Source organism: Chiloscyllium plagiosum, unplaced genomic scaffold, assembly GCF_037043375.1.
Source record: "Chiloscyllium plagiosum isolate Xiang-an unplaced genomic scaffold, Cpla_swu_hap1 HiC_scaffold_3, whole genome shotgun sequence".
NCBI lineage: Eukaryota > Metazoa > Chordata > Chondrichthyes > Orectolobiformes > Hemiscylliidae > Chiloscyllium > Chiloscyllium plagiosum.
The window spans coordinates 155,264,401-155,278,128 of NW_028270141.1; the positions used below are offsets into that span (position 1 = coordinate 155,264,401).

General features: G+C 44.7%; 1 protein-coding gene across 1 annotated transcript in view; it reads right to left on the reverse strand.

The window, feature by feature from the left end:
• The window catches only part of LOC122540182 (dynein axonemal heavy chain 8-like), a 1,370,012-nt gene that overhangs the window by 1,094,435 nt on the left and 261,849 nt on the right, over window positions 1–13,728 (reverse strand). Inside the window, exon 14 of the mRNA XM_087976825.1 lies at window positions 788–887. Coding sequence (XP_087832951.1) covers window positions 788–887 — 100 coding nt within the window. The remainder of the gene's footprint in view (window positions 1–787; window positions 888–13,728) is intronic.

Sequence of the window (13,728 nt, forward strand, 5' to 3'; positions counted from 1 at the left end):
TACCCAAAGATATGAGGCCAAATGTCCTTGACTGCTGAAATGTTCCCCCAGTGGGAGGAAACATCCCTGTCTGGTGATGTTTGCATGGTGTCCATTTATCTGTTGTCATAGCATCTGCATGGGTTCACCCAATATGGCTTGCCTTGGGGCATCCTTGCCTTCAACGTACAAGATATACAACATTGGCCGAGTCATATGAGTATCTGCCGTGCACGTGGTTGGTGGTGTCCCCATGTGTAATGGTAGCATCCATGTCAATGGTCTGACATGTCTTGCAGGGGCTGCCCTGACAGGATTGTATGGTGTTATGGCTGAGGATTTCCTGAAGGGTGGGTAGTTTGTTGCAGACATTGGTCTGTTTAAGGTTTGGCAAGAAGACTTGAAGTGGAGGCGTAATAAAGATTTTAGCGAGGGGTTAATTATCATCAATGATGTGTTGCAGGCTACAAAGAAAATTGCATAGTCTCTCCATGCCTGTTGTGTGTGTCTGAATGAAGAACTAGTTGTCAAAGGTGAAGACATTGTGGTCAAGGATGAAGCGGAGGAATTGTAGCATGGTTGATTCCTGGGCTGGAAGTGGTGTACTATGAGGAAAACGTGAGTAGTTCTGATTTATACTCAACAGTATATAAAATTCTAACATGCAGACTTGGCAGCTCCCATCTCCTTCCTTCCTTGGAAACTGGAAAACAGTGATGACAGTTCCATATTGTAGACAATATCTAAGGACACCCGCAACCAATAAACATGAAAATGTACATCAAAAAGGTAAAGACATAATTCTTACCTTATTTACAAACATTAACTCTCCTGCATAGTGCTGGATAATACGTTCAACTATAACTTCAATCTCTGACTCAAGGGATGGTATATTCAAACTCTGAAATCTAGTAAAACAAATTTATCACATACAAACTGAAATCTAATATTTACTGCCATAAGTCTCAAGCATGACTCCTTCATAATTTATTCAAACTACATTTTGATTTTCTTTTGATTTTCCCTAAGAATTCTAAGAAACAAGTCTAGAATTGAAGAATATATTTTCATTCTTTTCAAACTGAAGAATGAATAATCATTAGGGTGCAGGACCTGGAGTGTAGGGAGGTTAGGAACATGGCATCAATCTCAAAGGAGGGTGCCTGTAAACAGGAAAGTAGCTTGAAGTGTGTATACTTCAATGCAAGAAGTATACGAAATAAGGTAGGTGAACTTGCAGCGTGGGTTGGTACCTGGGATTTCGATGTTGTGGCTATTACGGAGACATGGGTAGAACAGGGACAGGATTGGCTGTTGCAGGTTCCAGGGTTTAAATGTTTTAGTGGGGTCAGAGGTGGGGGTAAAAGAGGGGGAGGTGTGGCATTGCTTGTCAAAGGTAGTATTACAGCGGTGGAAAGGACGATGGATGAAGAATCGCCATCTGAGGTAGTTTGTGCTGAGGTTAGGAATAGGAAAGGTGAGGTCACCCTGTTAGGAGTTTTTTACAGGCCTCCTAATAGTCCTAGAGACGTAGAAGAAAGGATTGCGAGGATGATTCAGGAGAAGAGTGAAAGTAATAGGGTGGTTGTTATGGGGGACTTTAACTTTCCAGATATTGACTGAGAAAGCTATAGCTCGAGTTCGTTAGATGGGTCGGTGTTTATCCAATGTGTGCAGGAGGGTTTCCTGACACAATATGTAGACAGGCCAACAAGAGGTGAGGCCATACTGGATTTGGTTCTGGGTAACGAACCAGGTCAGGTGTTAGAATTGGAGGTAGGTGAGCACTTTGGGGACAGTGACCACAATTCGGTGACTTTTACTCTAGTGATGGAGAGGGATAAGTGTGCACTGCAGGGCAAGAGTTATAGCTGGGGGCAGGGAAATTATGATGCGGTGAGGCACGACTTAGGATGCGTGGCTTGGAAAAGAAGGCTTCAAGGCAAGGGCACAATTGATATGTGGAGCTTGTTCAAGGAGCAACTATTGAGTGTCGTTGATAAGTATGTACCTGTCAGGCAGGGAGGAAAGGGTCGTGTGAGGGAGCCGTGGTTTAATAAGGAATTGGAATCCCTTGTTAAATGGAAGAGGGCGACCTATGTAAAGATGAGACATGAAGGTTCAATTGGGGCGATTGAGAGTTATAAGGTAGCCAGGAACGATCTGAAGAGAGAGCTAAGAGCAGCAAGGCGGGGACATGAAAAGTCCTTAGTTGGTAGGATTAGGGAAAACCCAAAGACTTTCTATAGGTATGTCAGGAATAAAAGAATGACTAGGGTAGGAATAGGTCCAGTCAAGGATAGTAGTGGGAAGTTGCGTGTGGAGGCTGAAGAGATTGGGGAGACACTGAATGAATACTTTTTGTCAGTATTCACTCAGAAACAGGACATTATTGCCGATGTGAATACTGAGTCACAATTAATTAGAATGGACGGCATTGAGGTATGTAGGGAAGAGGTGTTGGAAATTCTGGAAAGGGTGAAAATAGATAAGTGCCCTGGGCCTGATGGCATTTATCCTAGGATTCTCTGGGAAGCAAGGGAGGAGATTGCAGAGCCATTGGCCTTGATTTTTATGTCCTCGTTGTCTACAGGAATAGTGCCAGTAGACTGGAGGGTAGCAAATGTGGTTCCCTTGTTCAAGAAGGGGAGTAGGGATAACCCTAGTAACTATAGGCCGGTGAGTCTCACTTCTGTTGTGGGCAAAGTCTTAGAGAGAATTGTAAGGGATAGGACTTATGAACATCTGGATAGGAATAATGTGATCAAGGATAGTCAGCATGGTTTTGTGAAGGTCAGATCGTGCCTCACAAACCTTATTGAATTCTTTGAGAAGGTGACTAAGGAAGTGGACGAGGGTAAAGTGGTAGATGTGGTGTATCTGGATTTTAGTAAGGCGTTTGATAAGGTTCCCCATGGTAGGCTACTGCAAACAATACGGAGGTGTGGCTTTGAGGGTGAGTTGGAGGTTTGGATTAGGAATTGGTTGGCTGGAAGAAGACAGAGGGTAGAAGTTGATGGTAAAGGTTCATCTTGGAGTGCAGTTACTAGCGGTGTTCTGCAAGGATCTGTTTTGGGACCATTGCTGTTTGTCATTTTTATAAATGACCTGGAGGAGGGGCTAGAAGGTTGGGTGAGCAAGTTTGCGGATGATACGAAAGTTGGTGGAGTTGTTGACAGTGAGGAAGGATGAGTCAGGTTACAGCGGGATATAGATAAGTTGCAGAGCTGGGCAGAAAGGTGGCAAATGGAGTTCAATGTAGGTAAGTGTGAGGTGATTCACTTTGGTAAGAGTAACAAAAAGATGGGGTACTGGGCTAATGGTCGGCTACTTGGCAGTGTGGATGAGCAGAGGGATCTTGGTGTCCATGTACACAGATCTCTGAAAGTTGCCACCCAGGTAAATAGTGCGGTGAAGAAGGCATATGGCGTACTGGCTTTTATTGGTAGAGGAATTGAGTTCCAGAGTCCTGAGGTCATCTTGCAGTTGTATAAGACTCTGGTGCGGCCGTATCTGGAGTATTGTTTTGCAGTTTTGGTCGCCATACTATAGGAATGGAGGCACTGGAACGGGTGCAGAGGAGGTTTGCCAGGATGTTGCCTGGTATGGTAGGAAGATCGTATGAGGAAAGGCTGAGGCACTTGGGGCTGTTTTCATTGGAGAAAAGAAGGTTTAGGGGTGACTTGATAGAGGTGTACAAGATGATTAGGGGTTTAGATAGGGTTGACCATGAGAACCTTTTTCCACGTATGGAGTCAGCTATTACGAGGGGGCATAGCTTTAAATTAAGGGGTGGTAGGTATAGGATAGATGTTAGGGGTAGATTCTTTACTCAGCGAGTCGTGAGTTCATGGAATGTCCTGCCAGTAGCAGTGGTGGACTCTCCCCCTTTATGGGCATTTAAACGGGCATTGGATAGGCATATGGAGGATAGTGGGCTAGTGTAGGTTAGGTGGGCTTGGATCGGTGCAACATCGAATGCCAAAGGGCCTGTAGTGCGCTGTATTTTTCTATGTTCTATGTTCTATTTGCATGATAATCTATAATATCGGCATGCATCACAGGGTCAGCAGCAGGGAATTGAATTGAATTGAACTTATTGTCACGTGTACCGAGGTACCATGAAAAGTTTTGTCGTGCAAGCAATGCAGGCAAATCACATAGTTAAGTACTATACATAAGTAAATAATAGGTAAACAGCAGCAAAAACAAAAACACAGGTCCAGGGGAATGTTAAGAGGTTGTGAGTCCATTCAATATTCGAACAACAATAGGGTAGAAACTGTTTCCAAACTGGCTTGTGTGTGTGTTCAGGCTTCTGTACACTGCTAGTTGCAGTTAAAGTATATTCTCACATTTTTGAAGTTTACAGCAGGAAGTTGTGCTGTCGGCAGCAACACTGATCAATCAACTAGGTAAGTAGGGAGGCTTAAGCCTTGCTACATTTGATATCATGAGTCGAAGATACACCATCTGAGATCTGCCTTCAGTTCAATGTCAGGCAAGTGTTTTCAATCAATGTAATTTTTTTCCTCTCGTGTTTTATTTCCAGATCACCACACCCTGAATTGATATTTTTTGATGTGGAGGTGCCGGTGTTGGACTGGATGGACTGGATGGACAAAATTAAAAATCACACAACACCAGGTTATAGTCCAACAGGTAGCTTTCAGAGTACTGCTCCTTCATCAGTTGCCAGTTGGGCTATAAGGTTTTGTGTGATTTTTAACTTTGATTTTTTTGTATTTGGAAAGGCAAGGACTGATTAGGAACAGTCAACGTGGTCTTATGTGTGGGAAATCATGTTTCACAGTCTTGATTGAGTTTTTTTGAAGATGTAACAAAGAGGATTGATGAGGACAGAGTGGTAGATGTGATCTATATGGATTCAGTAAGGCATTCGACAAGGTTCCCCATGAGAGACTGATTAGCAAGGTTAAACCTCATGGAATACAGGGAAAACTCGCCATTTGGATACAGAACTGGCTCAAAGGTAGAAGACAGAGGGTGGTGGTGGAGGGTTGTTTTTCAGACTGGAGGCCTGTGACCAGTGGAGTGCCACAAGGATCGGTGCTGGATCCAATACTTTTCTTCATTTACATAAATGATTTGAATGTGAGCATAAGAGGTACAGTTAGTAAATTTGCAGATGATACCAAAATTGGAGGTGTAGTGGATAGCGAAGAAGGTTACCTCAGATTACAACGGGATCTTGATCAGATGGGCCAATGGGCTGAGAAGTGGCAGATGGAGTTTAATTTAGATTAATGTGAGGTGCTGCATTTTGGGAAAGCAAATCTTAGCAGGACTTATACACTTTATGGTAAGGTCTTACGGAGTGTTGCTGAACAAAGAGACCTTGGAGTGCAGGTTCATAGCTCCTTGAAAGTGGAGTCGCAGGTAGATAGGATCGTGAAGAAGGCGTTTGGAATGCTTTCCTTTATTGGTCAAAGTTTTAATGTAAGAGTTGGGAGGTCATGTTGCTGCTTTACAGGACATTGGTTAGGCCACTGTTGGAATATTGTGTGCAATTCTGGTCTCCTTCCTATCGGAAAGATGTTGTGAAACTTGCAAGGCTTTAGAAAAGATTTACAAGGATGTTGCCAGGGTTGGAGCATTTGAGCTATAGGGAGAGGTTGAATATGCTGGGTCTGATTTCCCTGGCACGTCGGAGGCTGAGAGGTGACCTGATAGAGGTTTATAAAATCATGAGGGGCATGGATGGGTATATGAATAGGAAGGGTTTAGAGAGACATGGGCCAGGTGCTGGCAGGTGGGTCTAGATTGGGTTGGGATATCTTGTCGGCATGGACGAGTTGGACCGAAGGGTCTGTTTCTGTGCTGTACATCTCTATGACTATGACTCTAAGTCAAACGATATGGACAGACAGACACGGTCCCAATCTCAAAACTCCTTTTGTTGTACCAACACCCAAAATAAATGGTTCAAGACAGCAGCGGCTCTACCACCATTGCCTTAGGGCAATTAAAGGTGGACAGCAAATATGGGTCTTGTCAATGATACCCATATCCCATGCATAAAATTAAATGATTAGAATAGCAATTATCTTGAGCAGATACAAAGAGTTGAATATCTTGAATGCCCTTTGTAAGTTATATGTTCCTATATCCCTGTTTCTTCCCCCTTATTAGCAAGACTAGGCACTAGGGGTGCTGGGTGGTGAGAAAGATTAAGGGAAAAGGTTGTGTGCCAGTAATACTCAGTGCGTGTGTCACAGTGTTAGGGGTTATTTGGACACATCATTTTGGAGGACTGCACGATTGAGCAGACTCTAAGCCAGTTCAAAGCAAACTTGGATGTTGGGATGATCAAGACCATCAATAATACCCTTACTGGCATAAAATTCACATAAGAGGAGGAAAACAACAACTAACTGCCATTCCCAGATATCACAGTAGAGCGAACAGCCAATGGGGAACTTCAAACCAGCCTCTACAGGAAAACCACACATACAAGTCAAATACTGAACTACAGAAGCAATCATCCCAACACCCACAAACAAAGCTGTATTAGAACATTATTTCAACGAGCCACCACACACTGCAGCACAGAGGGACGATGAAGAGCAGAGGAAAATCACCTATCCAACATATTCAAAAAGAACAGGTACTCAATGAACACAGTCCGCCGATTTCTCAGCAACAAACCCAAACAAGCAGACAAAATGCATTCAGAAACCCTAGCCACTCTCCCCTACATCAAAGACATCTCTGAAATGACTGCCAGACTACTCAGACCTCTTGGTATCATGGTAGTCCACAAGCCCACCAACAGACAAAAACAGCAATGAATAAACTTGAAAGACCCCATACAGATAACAAGCAAAACTAATGTCATTTACAAAATATCTTGTGAGAACTGTAACAAACACAGGCAGAGAACTAGCCACCAGATTACATGAACATCAACTAGCCACAAAAAGACATGACCTACTCTCACCAGTATCCTTGCATATGGATGAAGAAGGACATCACTTCGACTGGGACAACACATCCATCCTTGGACAAGCCAAACAGATACACACAAGAGAATTCCTGGAAGCATGGCATTCCAACCGAACTCTTATCAACAAACAAATCAACTTGGACCCCATTTATCACCCTCTGAGAAAAAAAATAGGAAATGGCATTACCACAGAAAATGACATCACCAACCCAAAGAATCCTAAACACATACATAGAAAGCAGGTCACTAACACCAGTGCTTCAGTGGAGGCTCACTGATTCTGTAACCTAGTATGGTGATGAAACGTCTGAAAGTGAACCTTCCAGCTGACATCCAGAACCTCAACCTGAGCTACAAATCTTCTCAAAATTCAGGCCAATATTCACCACCTCAGGACAGTTGTTTATAAATTATGTAATGTAACTTTAATTCCATAATTTATTTTACACTTCCACCAGGACACAACATCTGATAGGAACAAGATCAGAGAAATGAAAGCTTCAGCTTTACTCTCACAAAAAAAGATCATAACAAATAAGATCAATAAGATGCAGGAACAGGAATAGGTCATTCAGTCCATCAAGTTCACTCTGCCATTCAATAAGATCATAAAACATAGAACAATACAAGAAAGTACAGGCCCTTCAGCCCTCGATGTTGTGCCAACCTGTGAAACCGATCTGAAGCCCATCTAACATATATGATTCCATTATCACCCATATGTTTAGCCAATGACCATTTAAATGCCCTTAAAGTTGGCGAATCTACTATTGTTACAGGCATGGGATTCCATGCCCTTACTACTCTAAGTAAAGAAACTAACATCTGTGCTACATCTATCACACCTCAGTTTAAGGTTATGTCCCCTTGTGCTAGCCATCACCATTCAAGGAAAAAGGCTATCACTGTCCACCCTATCTAATCCTTTAATTATCTCCTATGTCTCTACTGAGTCATCTTTTAACCTTCTTCCCTGTAATTAAAACAGCCTCAAGTCTCTCAGCCTTCCCTCCATTCCAGGCAATATCCTCATCAATCTCCTCTGCTCCTTTCCACATCCTTCCTATAATGCGGCAACCAGAACTATACGTAATACTCCAAGTGCGGCCAAGTTTTATACAGCTACAACATGGCCTCATGGCTCCGAAACTCAATCCCTCTACCAATAAAAGCTAATACACCATGCAAGTTCTTAAAAACCCTGTTAACCTGGGGGGCAACTTTCAGAGACCTATGCTTATGGACAGAGATCTCTCTGCACATCCACACTACCAAGAACCTTAACATTAGCCCAGTACTCTATATTCCTGTTATTTCTTCCAAAGTGAATCACCTCACACTTTTCCACATTAAACACCATTTACCACCCCTCAGCCCTGATCTGCAGCTTATCTATGACCCTCTGTAACCTGCAACATCCTTCTGCACTATCCACAACTCTACTGAGTTTAATGTTATCCACAAATTTACTAACCCACCCTTCTACGCCCTCATTCAGGTCATTTATAAAACTGACAAACAGCAGTGGACCCAAAATAGATTCTTGCGGTACACCACTAATAACTGAACTCCAGGACAACATTTCCCATCAACCACCACTCTCCTTTTCCCAACTGGCCAATTTCTGATCCAAATCGCTAAATCACCCTTAGTCCCATGTCTCTGTATTTTCTGTAAAAGCCTACTGTAGGGAACCTTATCACTTTAGTGAAATCCATATACACCACATCAACCACTTTACCTTCTTCCACCTATTTGGTCAACTTTTCAAAGAGCTCAATAAGGTTTGTGAGGCACAACCTACTCTTCACAAAACTGTGTTGACTATCTCTAATCAAATTATTCCTTTCTAAATGATTAGAAATCCTATCTCTTACAACCTTTTGCAACACCTTACCCACAACCAAGTGAGGCTCACTGGTGTGTAATTACCAGGGTTGTCTCTACTCTCTTTCTTGGAGAAAGTGATGCAGATGCAGAGTTGAGAGCGTGTTGCTGGAAAAGCACAGCAGGTCAGGCAGCATCCGAGGAGCAAAAGAATTGACATTTCAGGCACAAGCCCTTTATCAGGACTGAAGCTTGTGGGTCACGGCTGAGAGATAAATGGGTGGGGGGTGGGGTTGGGGGGTAGGTAGCCAGGAAAACAATAGATGGATGAAGGTGAGGGAGAGGTGATAGGTCAGAGGGACGAGTGATGGACAGGTCTGGAAGTTGGTGGTGAGTTGGAAGCTTGGGACTGGGATAATGTGAAGGGAAGAGCGGAAATGAAAAAGCTGTTGAAATCCACATTTATCCCATGTGGTTGCAGGATTCCAAGGCGGAATATAAGGCATTCTTTCCCCAGGCATTGGGTGGTAACAGTTTGGTGGTGGAGGAGGCTCAGGACCTGCATGTCCTTGACGGAGTGAGAGAGGGAGTTGAAGTGTTCAGCCATGGAGCAGTGGGGTTGGTGGGTGCGAGTGTCCCAGAGATATTCTCTGAAACGATCCACGAGAAGGTGTCCTGTCTCACCAATGTAGAGGAGATCGCACCGGATGCAACAGATGCAGTAGATGACAATGGTAGAGGTACAGGTAAATTACTGATGGATGTGGAAGGATCCCTTGGAGCCTTGGACAGAGGTGAGGGGAATGGTGTGGGCGCCAGTTTTGCACTTCCTATGGTGGCAGTGAAAGGTGCCAGGAGTGGGGTGTGGGCTTGTGTGTGTGTGTGTGGGGGGGGGGGTCTGATCAGGGAGTTGCAGAGGGAATGGTTTTTCTGGAATGTTGATATGGATGGAAGGGAAATATATCTTTGGTGGTGGGGTCCGTTTGGAGGTGGCAGAGGATGATGTGATGTATGTGGGGGTTGGTGGGGTGGAAGGTGAGGACCTGTGGGGAGTGGGGAGTGGGGAGGGGGGGGGTTCTGTCCTTGTGGCGTTGGGAGGGGTGGGGCGGTGGGGTTGAAGGGCGGTGGCGCATGAAGTGGAGGAGATGTGCTGAAGGGTATCGTCAACTACGTGGGAAGTTGCGATCGTGGAAGAAGGAGGCCATCTGGGACTTTCTGAGGTGGAATTGGTCATCCTGGGGACAGATGCAGCAGAGGTCCTCTACATCGGGGAGACAGGATGCCTTCTTGCAGATCATTTCAGAGAACATCTCTGGGACGCCTGCACCCACCAACCCCACCGCCCCGTGGCTGAACACTTCAACTCCCCTTCCCATTCCGTCAAGCACATGCAGGTCCTGGGCTTCCTCCACCACCAAACCGTTACCACTGACGGCTAGAGGAGGAATGCCTCATATCCCACTTTGGGACACTGCAACCACACGGGATAAATGAGGATTTCAACAGCTTCCTCATTTCCCCTCCCCCTACATTATCCCAGTCCCAAGTCTCCAACTCGCCACCACCCTCTGACCTATCACCTTCTCCCTCACCTTCATCCACCTATTGCTTTCCCAGCTACCTTGCCCCCAACCCCACCCCTTTCCTATTTATCTCTCAGCCCCGACCCACAAGCCTCATTCCTGATGAACGGCTACTCCCTGAAACGTCGATTCCTCTGCTTCTTGGATGCTGCCTGACCTGCTGTGCTTTTCTAGCAACACACTCTCGACTCTACTCCCTTTCTTGATCAAGGGGACAACATTTGCTATCCTCCAGTCTTCTGGTACTATTCCTGTATACAATGACCGACATAAAGATAAAAGCCAATGGCTCTGTAATCTCCTCCCTCACTTCCCCGAGAATCCTAGGATAAATCCCAGCCGGCCCAGGGGACTTAATTATTTTCATATTTTCCAGAATTGCTAACACCTTCTCCTTGGCAACCTCAATCCCCATTATAAAACCATGGCTGATTTTATAATTTTCAACTCAGTTTTTCAGCCTTTTCACCAAAAGCCTTAATTCCCTGACTGATTAAAAATCTCTCACCCTTAAATATTCCTCATGACCCAACATCATAAACTTTCCATAGTACATAATTTCACAAATTCCCTCTTTTAGAAAATAAATCCTCCTTATCTCTAATAGATAACCCCTTAATTTGAGATTAGGCTCTCTGATCCTAGATTCTTGCAAAATGGGAAACACCTCTGCATCCACACTGTCAAGATCCCTCAATATGTTTCAATAATTCACCTCTCATTCACAAAACTCCAATGAGTAAAAGCCCAACTTACTCAAACTCTCATCATAAGAAAATCATAGTCCAGGAATGGTGAGCCCTGGATGGTGAACCTTCTTTGAATGGCATTATATCCTTCCTTAGGCTGATGAACTCTCTCCAAGCTATATCTTTTTTTTCCTTTTTCTGAGATTATTCAAAATGTCTCCATGTTGTGGCAACAAATGAAATCTTTTCACTGTATTTATTGCATTCTTACTATAAAATAGATGTGACAATAAATCAAAATTATTTGTAAATTATTAAGATATGGTGAATAACTGCACAGAGGCCAGAAACCCATCACCAGTCACCTTTTAGTTACATGTGCACTGTAAATGGGCTGTTACCAGCCAGCTCAAAGTCACTCTCTAGTCTAAGGAGACTCTCTGACATTCCTATTTATATTTTTAGGAGAAATTGAGGTCTGCAGATGCTGGAGATCAGAGCTGAAAATGTGTTGCTGGAAAAGCGCAGCAGGTCAGGCAGCATCCAAGGAGTAGGAGAATCGGCATTTCGGACATAAGCCCTTCTTCAGGAATGAGGAAGGTGTACCAAGCAGGCTAAGATAAAAGGTAGGGAGGAGGGACTTAGGGGGAGGGGCGTTGGGAATGTGATACATTTACCATACATTTACCTGCTGCGCTTTTCCAGCAACACATTTTCAGCTATTTATATTTTTAGGTGATTCTAAATCTCCTTTCTTCTTTTAAATTTTTATTTTTTTTTCTTTTACTTTACCCCCACACTACCGCTTAACTCCAGCAATGCTTATATTTTCACTCCTGTTTATTTTATTTTTTTAATTTAACCCCCACACTACCACCTAACTGCGGTAGTGCTTATTTTTCACTCCTGTTTATCTTTTTTTTAGGAAGAAAGGAAACACCCGAGTGGCCAGTGACAAGCAGTGCCCTTAACAATCCTGTTTTTTTTTTCTTTTTCTTTTTTAGTGATGAGCACTGCCCTTCACATCAAAGGGCAATGATCTTCTGGTTTTTTATTACTTCTTCTTTTAAAAATTAACCCCCACACTACCGCCTAACTGCGGTAGTGCTTATTTTTCACTCCTGTTTATCCTTTTTTTTCTTTTTTTTTCTTTCAAAGGGTATAGCACTTTATCTTTTTTTTTCCCTTTTTTTACCCCACACTACCACCTAAGTGCGGTAGTGCTTATTTTTTTACAGCACCCATGTTGTGTGTGTATACGTGTGAAACACAGTGAAAGACACAAAGTGCACGAATTTTTTATTCAATTTCCACCACCGGGAAGATAGGAAAACACCCGGGTGGCCAGTGACAAGCACTGCCCTTCACATCAAAGGGCAGTGCTGTGTGATCAAAACAATGAAGGGGAGGGTAGGGACTAAATCAAAATAGAGTTGGAGGGAGAAACGATGCACTCCACTCCCTGCGGCGCCCACCTCTCCCTGAACAGCTCCAGGGTGTTGGTGGACACCGCGTGCTCCTTCTCCAAGGACACCCGGGCCCTAACGTAACCGCGGAAGAGGGGCAGGCAGTCGGCCCTAACGACCCCCTCCACGGCCCGCTGCCTAGACCTGTTGATGGCCAGTTTGGCCAGGCCCAGGAGCAGACCCACGAGGAGGTCTTCAGACCTGCCCTCCCTCCTCCGTACCGGGTGCCCAAAGATCAGGAGCATGGGACTGAAGTGCAGCCAAAAACAGAGGAGAAGGTTTTTAGAAAATCAAAAAGGTAGTGCAAACGCCCACACCCAATATATATGTGTTCCAGGGACTCCACAGCGCCACAGAACAAACAGTTGGGCTGGGAGTCCATGAACCACTGCAGTCTGCGGTTGCAAGGGACTGCTGCGTGCAACACCCTCCACCCCAGATCCCCGAGAGAAAGGGGGAGGACTCCCGCGTAGAGAGCCCTCCACAGGGGATCCCCACACTCCTGTTTATATTTTTTTTTCTTTTTTCTTTTTTTTTTTCTTTTTTTTTTTAAATTTAACCCCCACACTACCACCTAAGTGCGGTAGTGCTTATTTTATCCCCAGCACCCATGGTGTGTGTGTGCAGGTGTGAGACACAGTGAAAGACACAAAGTGCACCAATCTTTATTCAATTTCCACCACCAGGAAGATAGGAAAACACCCGGGTGGCCAGTGACAAACACTGCCCTTCACATCAAAGGGCAGTGCTGTGTGATCAAAAACAGTGAAGGGGAGGGTAGGGACTAAATCAAAATAGAGTTGGAGGGAGAAATGATGCACTCCACTCCCTGCGGTGCCCACCTCTCCCTGAACAACTCCAGGGTGTTGGTGGACACCGTGTGCTCCTTCTCCAAGGACACCCGGGCTCTAACATAACCGCGGAAGAGGGGCAGGCAGTCGGCCCTAACGACCCCCTCCACGGCCCGCTGCCTGGACCTGTTGATGGCCAGCTTGGCCAGGCCCAGGAGCAGACCCACGAGGAGGTCTTCAGACCTGCCCTCCTTCCTCCGTACCGGGTGCCCAAAGATCAGGAGCATGGGACTGAAGTGCAGCCAAAAACAGAGGAGAAGGTTTTTAAGGAAATCAAAAAGGGAGTGCAAACGCCCACACCCAATATATATGTGTTCCAGGGACTCCACAGCGCCACAGAACAAACAGTTGGGCTGGGAGTCCATG